Source organism: Rhipicephalus sanguineus, chromosome 6 (assembly GCF_013339695.2).
Source record: "Rhipicephalus sanguineus isolate Rsan-2018 chromosome 6, BIME_Rsan_1.4, whole genome shotgun sequence".
Lineage (NCBI taxonomy): Eukaryota > Metazoa > Arthropoda > Arachnida > Ixodida > Ixodidae > Rhipicephalus > Rhipicephalus sanguineus.
Window position 1 is genome coordinate 2,511,885 of NC_051181.1, and position 15,960 is coordinate 2,527,844.

General features: G+C 48.7%; 1 protein-coding gene across 1 annotated transcript in view; it reads left to right on the forward strand.

Moving 5' to 3' along the window:
- Positions 1-15,960, forward strand: part of LOC119395570 (sphingomyelin phosphodiesterase) — a 661,730-nt gene that overhangs the window by 356,144 nt on the left and 289,626 nt on the right. Inside the window, exon 8 of the mRNA XM_037662549.2 lies at positions 261-348. Coding sequence (XP_037518477.2) covers positions 261-348 — 88 coding nt within the window. The remainder of the gene's footprint in view (positions 1-260; positions 349-15,960) is intronic.

Genomic DNA, 15,960 nt, shown 5'->3' on the forward strand with positions numbered 1-15,960 from the left:
AGCGCTACAAGCAGATCACGGTGCCGTACGCTGTTGCGGGGAAGTATGCGGACCACTTTCTTTTGGAGGAATCAGCAATAATTATTTTCACTCGTAGCCTCGTACCGAGGGTTCCATCTTGGTTCCTGTGGTCAGAGTGTCCTTTCGGTTCGTGCTCTCTCCGACACCCGGCTCGTACAATTAGTTGTCTGAACTTCGCTATTAGCAGGCGCTAGGCGCGCGTAGGACACTGTGGTTGAAAGTGGCGTTTTTGAATGCAGGTGGCTTCTGCTGGATCCAAGAGACCCCGCCGAACAGCTGGCTTTTCTCGTTAATGAGCTTCAGGAGTCCGAGATGAAAGGCCAAAAAGTGAGTGTTTTTCGGAGAAGAGTTTGCATCTCTGTAATTTTCTACGATCAATTCACATTGATTGAGAGTGGTATTCTGCATACTGGATATATCTTTAGGTGCGTTTAAAACACTGCTACAGGGAAAGAAAGCTAAGCTTCATGAACTCCTTAGTGCATGTTAGGATTGATGAAATTTTTATAATGAGGTGTCACTACAAAAGCTCGCTACTAGAGTCTGGGCTCCAGACATGTTTTATCGTTGCAGATATTACACATGAGAAAGAGGGCCTGCTTTCTTTGGCTGCCCGAGCTAAGCGAGCACTCCGATATCGCGACTACAGCATCTGCGACACTTTTGAGAACAGTGTCCTTTCGCGTTGAAGAAAAATGTGAAATATGTTAGCGAAAATATGAAGATTTTATGAAGTGTAGTGCAAATGAAAGGCAAAAAAGGGTCCGCCACGGTGGATCAGTGGTTACGGTACTCGGCTGCTCACCCGAAGGTCGTGGGTTCGATCCTGGCCGCGGCGGTCGCATTTCGGTGGAGGCGAAATGGCGGAGGCTCGTGCACTGAGCGATGTCAATGCTTGTTATAAAACACCAGATGGTCAAAATTTCTGGAGCCCTGCACTACGGCGTGCTTCATAATGAAATCGTGGTTTCGGGACGTAAAACCCCAGATATATGTATAAGGTAAGAAATGGAAATGTACGTCAACTGCAATCAATACACCAATGAGTGCGTGCTGAACCCCTACAAAAAATGTACCAGCTTATCTGGCATACGTTAGCGTCCAAACAACACAGCCATTCTAGAAAAGAGGATAACTTATACCCCTGTCACACGGCAAATCTAATGTCATTTACAACAAATGACATGAGGTGAACTTAATGTCATTTTACCTGCCTGCTGTCACACGACGAAAACAAATGTCATTTTAAAATGATGACCATGACCTTAGCCCTCCTGAGCCGTGACGTTGGGAGAAATAAAAATCATACATGTATCCTCGAAAATAATTTTCTATCACTAAAAAGCTGCTCGAAGAATATAAATGCAGCCGTTTTACAGAACTTGCCAGAGGTGTACGACACAAACGCAGTCAAGCCAAGAACCAATAGAAAACCAACATGGCCGACGTTATGACCGGTCGTTGGTTATGGTACGTTGGTACAGTGAACTAAAGCGTGCGAGCACGACTCACACTCCGGCTGCAGAAATGAGACGGCGGCAGCTGATTCGTGTAGGTACCACCTTGATCACCAAAACACGTGCAATCGGACGATCTACACCTGCGATACGGGCAACAACAAGAGAGCACAAATGAAACATGGCCGGCGTCCAGCCGCTGTAGTTGAGAGTAGCTTTCTTTTAGAAACTTTCGCGCATGCTGTTACGTGATCAAACCAGTAATAAGTTAATCTAGTAAAGAATAAGATATTTACGATTTACAAAAGTTACGCATACATAGTCAACAGTTATCTGCTTAAAAGGTCCCTGGCGTCGAGACTACGCATTCGGTCCGAAATCGTACGAGAATGTGTTTCGGGAACTCATTCGACAGGAAATGTCATTTTCATCGAATGGCATTAGTTTCCCCATGTGACAGCAAACAAATTACATTACAAACGAATGACATTAGCTGTAAATGACATTTGATTTGCCGTGTGTCATGGGTATTAAGTGGCGAGAAATTCCTGAAAAAAGGATGTCACTGGGCCCCCGTTTCGAAAAGTGCGCTTGTCTTCGTCAAGGCAGTAATTGCGTTCCTTATCAGCATGTTTAAGTACGCTTCGCTCAATTTACCACGAGAGGGGAAAGAGGTGGCTATTGAGCTTGAGAAGTTGGCGGGCGAAATGTGGCTTATTGTACAGAGAAGTGAAACAAATACATGACATGTATTACATGATTTTGATGGTGTGACCTAGCAGTTGTATTTGTCACACAACCATGTCATCCCATAGTAATTTTGGTACATGTGAAGTTAGTGAAACTTCCGCGAGGGCATGAAGGCGTAAGAGGAGATATATATATATATATATATATATATATATATATATATATATATATATATATATATATATAGTTGCGAGTTGCTCTCTGTGCACGCTTTCTATGCGGTTTTCCGTTTTTGCTAGCGGCAACACAAGCGATAACCGCTCTGTCTGCTTATCGCTGTCATGAACCGGCGCGAGGGAGCATATCGTTTGTACGCGAAACGTACAAACGTTTGCGCGCCCTATGCGCGCCCTAAAATCAAGGCGCGCATAGGTGTGCAAGAGGGCATTCCAGCTCCACTAACGTGAAACCTGTAGAGGGGCGAAGCATGCAGTGTGCGCCGGTGTTTTCCACAGCAAAATCACTCCTAATGGGCAATCAGAGACAGGAGAAAGATAACACACAAACCCGCAGTCCGCTTTTAGTTAACGTGCACGCTGCGAATCTTTGTTGTTCAACTACTCACAAGAGAAATCTCCCACCGGCGCTACATTGCAGTTCAAGATCCAGTGCCTATATATACGGGTGGCCGTTGAACAGTTGTGCAGCGCTAGTAGTCGTTTTTTTCTTTTCATTCAAGAAACTCGCTAGTTGATGCTGCCTGCGTCGGCGTTGTCTCTCGCGGGCGAGGGCGCGTTTTGGTTCCTTGCGAGCTGGTAGTTACGCGTTCATCGCAAACAGAGCGTTTCCATAGTCAACGCGCGCCGTTCGCTCTGTCTCGTCACACGGTGAGCGCTGAGGCGGTGACGCCCTCTCTTGCACTCAAGCAAATAGACAGGACACGACGATGCGCGCCGCGACAGCAGACGACACTGCCTGCCGACACGCCGAGACACTAAGGTGCTTCGCTCCTAAAAACGCTAATACTTAATGAATAGAAAGTTATAAACTGCCTGAACGGACGTTTTCCAAACCGATGTACAGCTTTGTCATTAGAATTTCTCGCTCAGCTTCGTGACTTCGAAAGTCAGCAATTAAAGTGGCCTAATTAAGCAAATAATCGGAACACAAAAAAACAGTCTGGCGTACTCCAGGCAACAGTAAGCAACATGCATGTGATCGCGTCGTTATTGAGTGTGTCGCCGTATTTTTAAACTCTGGCTAACGATAGTTAGGGCACCTTGCATCTATCTATGTCTCTCTCTCTCTCTCTCTCTCTATATATATATATATATATATATATATATATATATATATAGTTGAAGAAATGAAGGAGCACACTTACGAAAATTGCATATTTTTACTCATTTACGTTTCGGCCGTGGCACGGCCTTCGTCAGAATGACGAAGGCCGTGCCACGGCCGAAACGTAAATGAGTAAAAATATGCAATTTTCGTAAGTGTGCTCCTTCATTTCTTCAACTACATGTGCACCGGACCTTCAGAACTTTCTTTTGAATTATATATATATATATATATATATATATATATATATATATATATATATATATATATATATATATATATATATATAACGCTCGGGAGTGGGGGACTGTCAAAACACGAGTGGAATTTCAGTAGAAGGTTTTTTGGAGTTACTTCAAGTCTACTTAACTTCAACTATTGTGAGCTTGAAGGAAGGCTTTTCTGTACAAAAACAGGGGATTTGTAGAGGATCTAGCGTGGCGCCGATTTTAACTGAGATCTATCTTGCTGATTTAGATTGTTCACTATCGCGGGCACTTGTTGACGAATGCGTTGTACGCGTCTTCAGATATGTCGACGATTTTTTAATCTTGTTAAGTGTGAATTCAGACAATAACCTAGCGGAGGTAGCAGACAACACTCTTCATGTTTTTAAATCCGTTGCCAAGAAACTGAATTTTACTATTGAGCTGCGAGTGAATGCAAGTTTGCAAATTTTAGATATTAGACTATTTTTCAGGAATGGTGGTCACATGTGCTGGGCATACCAGCCAAGATCTAAGAAGCCCCTTTTACCGTACGATTTTTGCCATTCAAAGCTTGTTAAGAGGGGAATCGCGAAGTCCTGTTTGAAGTCTTCTTTAAGTAAGTCATGCCACCACACGGTCCAGGATAGTTTCACCTCCCAAGTGGCCAGACTGCAAGAAGTGGGCTTTCCGGACGTTCTGCTAAAGGCCGTAGCAGAGAAACTGTTCGAAACCTTTGGTAGATGTACTGCGTCTCCACAGGTGGACACTACATTAGGAACAGAAAGGCGAAGTTTTGTGGTTTTGCCTTATGTCCACAAACTTTCTCATGGTATCAAGAAGGTGGTCAGGAAATTTGGCGTAGATGTTTTTTGTTCAGCACCATGTAAATTGTCACGGGTGTGCGCCCTTACGAGTGTGCAGAGGAGTGGAAGCTGCGGCACGAATCACAAACGCAAGTTTGTAGGATGCAGATCGGAAGTTGTCTATGAGGTCCCGTTAAGCTGCGGCAAGGTCTATGTGGGACAAACTGGAAGATGTTTAAACAAACACCCTTCGGAGCATTCGTATGCTGTAGCTTCAGCCAGTGGGCAACATTGGGCGGTTCATTGCAGATCCTGCGCTAACTGCATCCCACTTTTTAAATGCGAAGCATTTCTTAGCGAACCTCTGGCACTTTGAGCGTTTCTATCTACGTATCTATCTGTCTATCTATCTAGCCGCCTACGTGTGTGTGCCCTCATGATCGCCTCCTTAACTTGGTGTAGCCCAAAATTTGCAAGGGAGGGTAAGAGGATTTGACGAATATGATTGCCGGGTCATCACATGAATAACGTTAAAATCCTGTTGCGTACGTCGTCAAACCCTTTCCACAAGACACGTGGCACATACCCGTTTACTACGGGCCGCGGTGTACGGGTATGCGCCACAGGTGATTGACAGTTTATATCTACTCAGGAACGGCGAGAACAGACATTGGTGGTAACTTAAATGCTAGAGCGTTAAGGAAAACCAACATCGGCAGCTTTGACTCAACGAATGGAAAGAATGAAAATTAGGATCCCAGTCGGAATCGAACCCAAGCATTCTGCGTGGCAATCAGGTATTCTACCACTGAGCCACGCCAGGTCTATAAACTGGTTTGGAAAAACAGCCTACGCAGGCGTACTATCGGTGCAACGTCAATTGTGGTTGTGCTTCTGAGTATGTAATTTTACAAGAAAGCATTAAACACTACATGATACTCCTACGATGTGTACTCCTACGATACAGGCGTCATATCAGATGAACGTCTGTAGTTCCAGTGTTGGCTCCGCTTTTATAGCAGTCTAATAAACATTACAATTGTATTCCTATGATTCAGCAAGCTCTATTGAGGCATTGCTCGACCCCGGAGGAATACTTAACGAAAGTTACATATGATATCCACATCACCCCACCGTAAAGTGCACTTCGTGCACCAAAACGACGCAGTGTCCTCGTCAATTCTTACGAGGCTGGGCGATGGCCTCATGCTGACCGAGCATGATGCCAGATTAATTGACAGCCGCTTTGTAGACTAGGCTACGTAGGTCACATACGCCCAGGTAGTCTACGAATATGACAAACACCATCCACTGATGTTGGTCTACGTAGCACTATCCAGGCCTACCAGCCTCGACGGCCTATACCTCACCAACAAGAATGGTGGCTTCAGGTTTCCGACGTGTCGCCGGCTCTGTCGACAGACAATTTGTCGACGAAATAACCGAGGCATCCACGCATTCCAACAGCTCTACTATGCCACATACTTCACTACACATGGACCCCTCGTCACCAAGATCACGACCGGATCCTATAACAAGTCATGACCAGCTGCTGGTGCTCACTGATCACGGTGATGATGCCCTTGTCCAAGAACTGTCAAGAACGTCTTGCACACATGCACATGGGTTCGTGAAAGGTGCGTGCGTTCTCGGTACACGTATAAGCACTACATATCAGCTTACCGCTTCTGGCGTTCGTAATACCCACGTTGCCATTGGCAGCGTTACCCAACCGTAAACAACTGGTTATATAACACATATGCGGCTCTTCAACATATATATGTGTGCGTATAAAATTTATACAAGTCTCTAGCGTCATTTTGTAAAGTGTCGCTCAGTAAAAAAGTTACGCCACAGTCACCTACCCGCCACATGCTTCGCATAACATCGACTCCCACGGTACGTGGGATCTGCCGATTTTTTGAAGAAACGAAAGTGCTGGGGCGTGCCACAGAAAAAAGAGCACGTGAAATTTTGGAAGCGTCAGTGATCTCAAGGCTTGGTCCTGATAAATGCATCAGTGAACCCTCCGTTTATCTGCATATAAAAGTTCGCATTTTTAGCGTAGATAAAGGGCTTTTACTATAGTGTGTGATATTGTCGAGAGAGCTTGTGCGCATGTACGTTAAGTGGAAGATTTATGCTTCAATAAATTTCAGTTGTTAGTCTGCGCTTGTCCTGTGTACTACTTCTTGTGTTCCGTCAATCGCGCAGTTCCTTACCGTTCTAATGACGAAAAGCTGAACCGGGACTCGGGCGCTCGATCGGTTAGCGCCAAGAGAAAGGCGAAGGTGCGAATAGAACTGCTGTGCCCCGCGGGGTCTCTTTCTTCATATATTATTTTACTATATATATATAATTCAAAAGAAAGTTCTGAAGGTCCGGTGCACATGTAGTTGAAGAAATGAAGGAGCACACTTACGAAAATTGCATATTTTTACTCATTTACGTTTCGGCCGTGGCACGGCCTTCGTCAGAATGACAAGGCCGTATATGTATGTATATATATATATATATATATATATATATATATATATATATATATATATATATATATGCATATGAAGGCAGAGAAAATCCTGCGCGGGGTGCTACAAGTATGCCCGTGAAAAGATCACGTTTACAACTTTCCGCGAAACAGCAGCGAGGTGCGGTTGGACACGCGCATGTACAAAGAATGCATAATCCGCCACGAGTAGTCATTGCACCACGCTGTAATCCGTCAGTGGCAGAAAGGCCGAACCACTCCCAACCCCAGGAATTATCATCTTAGTTTGAGGCATAATGAGAAAGTAGGTGGCGACCACGTGTTACAACACATCTTCTAAAATGTGCTGCAGTGTTTTGTACTAGAACCACTGTAGCACGTTCTTGATCTTTGATAAAAACCGTTCCCTGGCCGAAATCTGAGAATAACTGTTACGTATTTCACTGCGACTTTCCTTTATATAATTAAACCAATAGACAAGAACGTTCTTGTCTATTGGTTATTGTTTGTATATATATATATATTGTCACGTGGTCGTGACGTCGACGAAGGCAGCTGTCAGTACGTCCGAGATGAAACTCTTTATTAGGCCGAACTTGTGGCCGGGAAACTGAACGTCAAGCTACAGGAATACACTGATAGCGGCGAACCGAGCGTCGACCGTCGATCAACTGGCAAGCGGAGAAGCACGTCGGCATTTATACATGTGTCGTCGAATATTCCAGCGTTATCTCTGGTTGTCGCGCAAGTTCTAGAATAAGCTCGAGTGTTCGCGTCTGGCGCGCAATCTTAACAAAACGATCTACAATAATCGCGAAGAATCTCGAACAATGAGGCGCGGTTTGCGCTGAGCGTTGCTGACAGTCTTTGTGGGCGAAAAACGAATACGGCAAAAGCGATATTAAGAAACGCACGTGGCAATGCCCCCCTCTGAAAAAGCATCGTCCCGATGCTTAAAACAGAACAGGCCAATGTATGCAACAAAAAATAACAAAAATAAAGCAACAAATTTAAGTACAATAAACAATAAGCACAATCAAGAAAGTACAATATTAAAGCAAAATGACAGTTCTCAGATATGCTAACGCGCGTAATATGGTTTGAGGCGCACGACATGGACGACTTCAGGTCGTGCACGGCGCCGCTCAGAGTTCGTAATGCCGTCAGGAACAACCTCGTAGTCGAGTGCGCCGAGGCGTCGCAGTACCCTGTACGGCCCGAAGTATCGTCGAAGAAGCTTCTCACTAAGTCCACGTCGCCGTATTGGCGTCCATGCCCATACACGGTCACCGGCTTGGTATTCTATGTGGCGTCGTCGAAGGTTGTAGCGGCGGCTGTCAGTCGTCAGCTGGTTCTTGATCCGTAGGCGGGCGAGCTGTTGTGCTTCTTCGGCGCGCTGCTAGTAAGCGGCGGCGTCGAGATTTTCTTCGTCGGTGACGTTTGGTAGCATGGCGTCGAGCGTCGTCGCCGGGCTTCTTCCGTAGACCAACTTGTACGGCGTCATCTGCGTCGTTTCTTGGACGGCCGTGTTGTAAGCGAAGGTCACGTACGGAAGGATGGCGTCCCACGTCTTGTGCTCAACGTCGACGTACATGGCCACCATGTCGGCGATGGTGTTATTTAGACGCTCGGTGAGGCCATTGGTCTGTGGGTGGTAGGCGGTGGTGCGGCGGTGGCTCGTCTCGCTCTATTTGAAGATCTCCTGAGTTAGGTCCGCAGTAAAGGCGGTACCTCTGTCTGTGATGAGCACCTCTGGGGCACCATGACGGCAGACGATGTTCTCCACGAAGAACTTGGCTACCTCGGCGGCACTGCCTTTGGGCAAGGCCTTTGTCTCGGCGTAGAAGGTGAGGTAGTCAGTTGCTACGACGATCCACTTGTTGCTGGAAGTCGACGTCGGAAACGGCCCCAGTAGGTCCATCCCGATTTGCTGGAACGGCCGGTGAGGTGGTTCGATTGGCTGCAGAATTCCCGCTGGCCTAGTCGGCAGTGTCTTCCGTCGCTGACAATCTCGGCAAGTCTTATGGTAGTGGTCAACGTCGGCAGGAAGGCGTGGCCAGTAGTATTTTTCCTGTATCCTCGCGAGCGTGCGGGAAAAGCCGAGGTGGCCAGCCGTCGGGTCGTCGTGCAAGGACTGCAGAACTTCTGGTCGCAGTGCCGAAGGTACAACGATAAGGTAGTTGGCTCGGGCCGGAGAGAAGTTGTTCTTTACGAGGACGTCGTTTTTTTTAAAAAATTACGCCAATCCCCACCTGAATACTTTCGGAACAACGGCGGTCCTGCCCTTGAGGTATTCCACAAGGCCCCTGAGTTCCGGGTCGGCTTGTTGTCGTTCAGCGCAGTCGTCGGCACTTATGGTTCCCAAGAAGCAGTCGTCCGCCTTATCGTCCTGCGGCGGTGGGTCGACTGGGGCGCGGAACAGGCAGTCAGTGTCGGAGTGTTTTCTTCCGGACTTGTAAACGACAGTTATGTCGAATTCTTGAAGTCGTAGGCTCCACCATGCGAGGCGACCTGAAGGGTCTTTCAAGTTGGCTAGCCAACACAAGGCGTGGTGGTCGCTCATAACTTTGAAGGGCCGGCCGTAGATGTAGGGGCGAAATTTCGATGTAGCGCAGATGATGGCCAGGCACTACTTTTTTGTTGTGCAATAGTTGATTTCAACCTTTGATAGCGACCAGCTAGCATAACTGATGACCCTTTCCAATCCGTCGGTCTTCTGCACAAGGACGGCGCCGAGTCCTACGCTGCTTGTGTCGGTGTGGATTTCCGTATCGGCGTGCTCGTCGAAATGCGCGAGTATCGGAGGCGTCTGCGGGCGCCGTTTTAATTCTTGAAATGCCTGAACTTGCGATGCTTCCCACCTGAATTCGACGTCGGTCTTCGTGAGTTGCGTCAGTGGCTCAGCGATCCGTGAAAATTCCTTGACGAAACGTCTGTAATAGGCGCGCAAGCCGAGAAAACGGCGTACGGCCTTGTCGGTGGGCGTGGGGAATGCAGCGATGGCAGCTGTTTTCCGCGGGTCTGGGCGAACACCACCCTTGCTGATCACGTGACCCAAAAACAGTAGCTCCTCGTATGCAAAGCGGCACTTTTCAGGCTTCAAGGTGAGGCCAGAGGTCTTGATTGCTTGTAGTACAGCGTCAAGGCACCGGAGGTGTTCGTCGAAGCTTGAGGCAAACACAATGATGTCGTCCAAGTACACAAGGCAAGTCTGCCACTTCAATCCAGCCAGCGCGTTGTCCATAACGCGCTGGAACGTCGCAGGTGCCGAGCAATGACCAAAAGGCATGACCTTGAACTCTAACAGGCCGTCTGGTGTTATAAAGGCAGTCTTTTCTCAATCTCTGTCGTCGACTTCTATTTGCCCGTAACCGGTCTCGAGGTCCATCGACGAAAAGATCCAGGGTGTCGTCTATCCGGGGAAGGGGATACACGTCCTTCTTCGTGACTTTGTTCAGGCGAAGGTAATCGACGCAAAAACGCAGAGTCCCATCCTTCTTCGTCACTAGCACCACGGGGGATGCCCACGGACTCGTCGAGGGCTAGATGTCGTCGCGTAGCATTTCGCCGACCTGTTTGTTCACGGCCTCCCATTCCCGCGTCGAAACCCGGTAGGGACTCTGACGGAGTGGTCGAGCATTTTCTTCTCTTTTAATGCGGTTGTGGGATTCCGTGTCGATGGAAGGACGCATCCCAACATAAAACGTAACAACTGTTTGTTAGCGAAGTAGCAGCAGCGGGGCGAGCATACTGACGCTGCGCTCACTCGGGTAGCGAAGGAATGATCTCTTCCGAGCCTGGCAGCTTGGTTTTATAGCCACCGTCGGTGACGTAAGCCTCCGGTGACGCAGCGGTGGCGCTGTCCCTTATCTGAGGCGTGGTGTAGCATGCAGTCGTGTGACGCCGGCCTAAATAGTGATGAGGCGGAGGCTGCGCCGGTTTGTGCGCACTGTGTCGCCACATCACCCCCCCCCCCCCCCCGCGGAGTGCAGAGCCCTCAAGGTCTAGAAATCTGGGAGGCGTTCCGGACGTCCAGAGCGTGTCGTGACGGGGGTCTGCGACGTCGGCGGCTGTGGATAGATGTCTGTGGTTGGGGTGGCGCTGTCCGGTTCGTTCGAAGCGATGTATGCGGGCTTGAGCCGGTCAGTCGAGACGCGGACGTCGTTTCCGTTCAGGCACAGAGTGCAGTTCTTGTTGTCGCGATGGACGACTAGGTAGGGTCCACTGTAGGGTGGCTGGAAAGGCCTGCGGACGGTGTCGTCGCGAAGGAAAGCGTGCGTGCACGAAGCTAGCTCCTTGAACACGAAAGGTGTAGGCTTGCAGTGGTGGGCTGCAGGTGACGGGCGTAAGGGGCCGATGGTGCGTCGGAGCCGGGCGACGAAGTCGGTGGGGTCTGACGTCGTAGTGCTCGATAGCAGTGCGGCGAGGAATTCACCTGGGAGACGGAGTGGTCCCCATAGACGAGGTCTGCTGGTGTAGCGTGGATGTCCTGCTTGAAGGTGGCGCGAAGACCGAGGATGACGGCTGGGATGGCCTCGAGCCAGGTTGAGTCCGGGTGTCACATAATGGCTGCTTTGAACTGTCGGTGGAAACGCTCGATCATTCTGTTGGCACAGGGATGGTAACTGGTGGTCCTCAAGCGTTCGAAACCGATGGTCAGCCCGAGGAGCCTGAAAAGGTGCGACTCGAACTGTCGTCCTTGGTCGGAGGTTACGCGGCGGGGGGCGCCGAAACGAGCAATCCAGCCGGTGAAGAAGGCCGAGGCGACGTCTTCCGCGGTGATTTCTTCGAGGGGCCATGCCTCGGGCCATCGAGTGTACCGATCGATGGCGGTACAGAAGAAAAGCTCTGAATAAATGCGGGGGGCGAATCCTTTTTCCATCGTGCCGAAGCGAGAATTTTCGAGGCACGCGGTACTTCGCGCTTCTGCAATTTATCTTGCGCCAGGCGTTTTAAAAACGTGAGCGACGCGCGTTATCGCTTGATCGCTTCAAACGCTCCTTTCGTTTTCAACACGCTAGTCCATTTGTTTACACCGAGCCATCGTCTTCTCATAACGCGAGTGCCAAGAGAAATGCGCACTTGGGGATATGAAAATCGTCACGAACCTTTCATTAGTGTACGTCGAAGCGCCCGATTCCTAGCTATGGCGCAGTTACAACATCCAACGTACCCTAAGCCTAACTGCGCACTAGCGCGGGCAACAACCTTACTACGCAGTACATCGAGGGACACAAAAGGGATGGTTCTCACCTTGCTGTCGACATCTGCAGCAGTCCACACCGTACTGCCGTGCTGAAAAGCGCCGCTGTGACACAAAATATCGCTCAATACCATGACTTTTCGGAGTGATTCAGCAAAAACAGATGCCACCGAAACACGCATGAGAGCGGCCCTGCTTCGATAAGCGCCATAACTGGTCTGGCGATGACGTCGTATCGCCGGTGTCGCTTGGCTTAGTGGCGGAATGTTATTTCACTTTTTTTTCAACTTAACGCGTAAGAAAAGGTCTTTACAGTTGGAGGTAACAAATAAAAAAAGCGAACAAGCTATAGATTCATGTCACACGCCTCTTTTTTTTTTTTTCTTGTGCTACTTGCGCCACCTGAACTCCTCTTATGTTCTCGTGATCAACAAGGCGATATGACGCGAAAATCTTGGAGGCCATTGGGTGAGAAGGTGGCGGGGAGTGCTCGATCCGCTTATCGCTGAGTGACCGCTCTTGTCTTGTTTCCTTTTCTCTATGGCGCACCCGCCGAAATGTTTCAGTGTGGGAGGGTCCACGCAGTGCGACGAAGAGACTCGCTGTCTTGCGTTCACACAGCGGTGAATGCACACCGCGGTCGCCGACCAGAAGCGGGCGTTGAATTACTTTCCCGTGCTGGCCATGAAATGGCGGGAAAAAACAGTCTTCCCACCCGGGAAAACAAAACAACAGCAGATATTCACTCGCTCCTAGCCATGTGAAAAGGCGCGAAACTTTAAAAGTGGTTACTATACATTTTCTCCACAAATAATCCTTTGCCACCAAGCAAATGCACAATGGATTTGTAAGTAATAATATACACAGTGTAAAAATATTTGATGTTTTGCCGTAAAACGGAAAGGAGAACTAGAATTCGTTGTGAAGATGTTCGAGCCCTCTATACGAGCACAACACAAAAAGGATACGTATAGCCAGAGCAGAAGATTTTCACAATGTATTTGATGTTTCCGTATAATGAATGGTTAATGAGGAGTACGATACAGGTGACGTTCAGGAAAAAAAAACAGCGCACGCTATGCATGCCCGGAGGATGCAAAATACGCCACGCAGACATAATTGGCATTCGAAGCGCTCCTCGACGCTTCTATCATTCGCAAAGTCGGCCCAGCACATGGCCTCTAAGACGCAGGTTATTTGCTGACTATATTTGTGCGCCTGCGCTGCTTTAGCTTTCCCACGTTACAATGAACGCGCGCCCGGAAGAGGGGATCACGTTACGGGCCGATACGGCCGATACTCGTTGTAATATTTTTTTTTAGAACCGGCGCGCTGCTCTTTTGCGCTTCTACCGCAATGTGGAGGGAAGCGGCTGCTGCTCCTTGTTTCGTTGATAGCGAGTCCAACATGAGTGACACTGGGGGTGAAACTGATTGCTTGGTGTTGTTTTGCAGCTCCGGTCTGAGATGGTTACTGTGCCTTGGATGTCCAGGAACACCATATATTTGTGACCGTGTGGGGAGTTTGTCAGAATATTAAGATAACACAAATGTGTTTCCTGCTATGCTCTTGACGCACGAAAAGCATGGCATAGTGCCATGGAATATACTTGTGCGCTACACATTCGTTTGGTACGTGAAGTAGGCATCTTCTGAGCAACGGAGGACGTGCTCTGTCCTCTATGCGCGGGAACTTCATTACCGTGTTGCCAGTACTAGGTCACTGAATAGGCGGACTTTCCGGGCGGCAAGGAAGGCGCTGGCCCTCCAAACTGAACGTTTCGTCCCGCTGTTCTTTCTTTGAAATCGTGCTGAAAAATATTCGCGGCTAAAAAAAAAAACATGACTAAACTTTTGGGCTCACTATGCGTTTACCATTTATCTAAGGAACCAATGAGTCTCACACCTGACTCCATGTGATCCATGTTGCAAAGTTTAAACCAGAGATACTTTTACTTTAACAATAACGTGATCGCATGCCCGCGTCCTTGCGCGCTGCAGAGAAGGCGAAGAGGCGAAACTATGGCGGCCGGCGAAGCGAAAAAAAAACAAAAACAGAAAGAAACGGTAGTCCGCAAGCGCGCTCGGCCACTAAGGCTGGCCGGACGTACACACGACCTCTCTGGCCGACCAATAAACGCGCGCTAGGTGCTACACCGGCCTGCTACCTCGTGCCAGCGTCGGCGGCCAAGCTAGTGCTGGTGCAGTGCGCCATATGTGCCGTTGTGGCCAGCAGGTTAGGTCGGCCCGTCTACTGGCCATGCTTTCCCGGCCAGTTAGGTCGGCACCGCACCTGTAGCTAAGCAAGGGGCGACATTGTCCAAAAACGATGGTCAGCCAAGTTTGCTTGGGGAGGCCGACGCTTTTACGATGCTTCGGCTAAGATCGCCACCTCGCGGTGTGTTAAGGCCTTGACAAAATTGAACTTCTATTGAAAACGCGCCGAATGGGAAGGACGTGTAACGCGTTGCAGGTGTTAATCGCGAAGGCCACGGTAATGACGAATTACTTTACTTTACCGCTCCCAGAGGGCAACACCACACCGCCGACCGGGAGAGTGGTAGGTATAAAAGGCGCGTTTATAGAGCCTCTAGAGTCTGTTACCGTGGCGCAGTGGATAGCGTGCCCGGCATCAGTTGTTGCGGACCGAGCGGTTGTGGGTTCGATGCCCGTTGACGGAACATTTCTTCTTTGTCATCCGATCGCGTAAATTTTTGCGACGTCATTTCCGTGACGGAAATACGACACTGAAGTCTTGGTGGACCCCGGCATAAAAAACTTTCGTGTTAAAAAAATAACAAGCGTCAAAAGGCGCCCAGGGCATGCCCATACCTATCCACCGAAGACGCCGTCGCGACAGCCTAACCAGCCTAACGCCCGCGCAGATCGGCAGAATTCGAAAAATCACAGCATATCCACGGAGTGAATGATGATGAGTGGGCGAAGCTGCGGAGGTTCATCGGTAAACCGTGAATCTTCCGTGAATTCTGCCCAGTACATCATCACCGACGTGAGATCGGGCGCGTTTATACTAAAGGTTCGATGAGTTATGACGACTTGCAGCTCACTTTAATTTTACATGTACGCTGTGAATTTTCATTGTTTAGAAAACCATTGCTTTAGAAAACACCTTGCGTCTTTCGTTAAGCAGCTGGCGTCTTTTTCGTTTTGCTTTAGAAACATCTGGCGTTCTTTCGTTTTGTTTTTACAAAACATCTGGCGTCTTTCGTTGGTTTATTTCATCAATCAACGGCGTTTTGAACAAAATTTTTATTGTTTAATCACGCACAGGAGAAATCTCACCAGGCACTACCTTGGAGGTAAACAATGGCTGCTAATGGGAATGAGAGACAGAAGAAGTCGGCTTTTAGCTAACACTTACACTTCTACAGAGACAGAAGAATTCGGCTTTTAGTTAACGCGCACGCTGCGAATTCTTTATTGTTCAACAACGCACAGGAGAAATCTCCCACCGGCACCACCTTGGAGGTCAAAGGGTAAGACTTGTTACTCACTACTACGAGCACGACGAGGGACGAACGGGTGCCGCCTTAAGGAGCTTCGCCCCTAAAAATCAAAGTGGAAGCGACCGTTTCTGCAGACGTACTGCAGAGACGAATCCCTTTTCCCTAGCTGTCGCTGTGCTACGTGCTACGCGCCGAGCAATTACGTGGAATGTTCGCGAAACCCGGAAGGATCCAAATGAGAGACGACGGAGGGTAGGACAGTGTGGTGAAGTCGGCGAA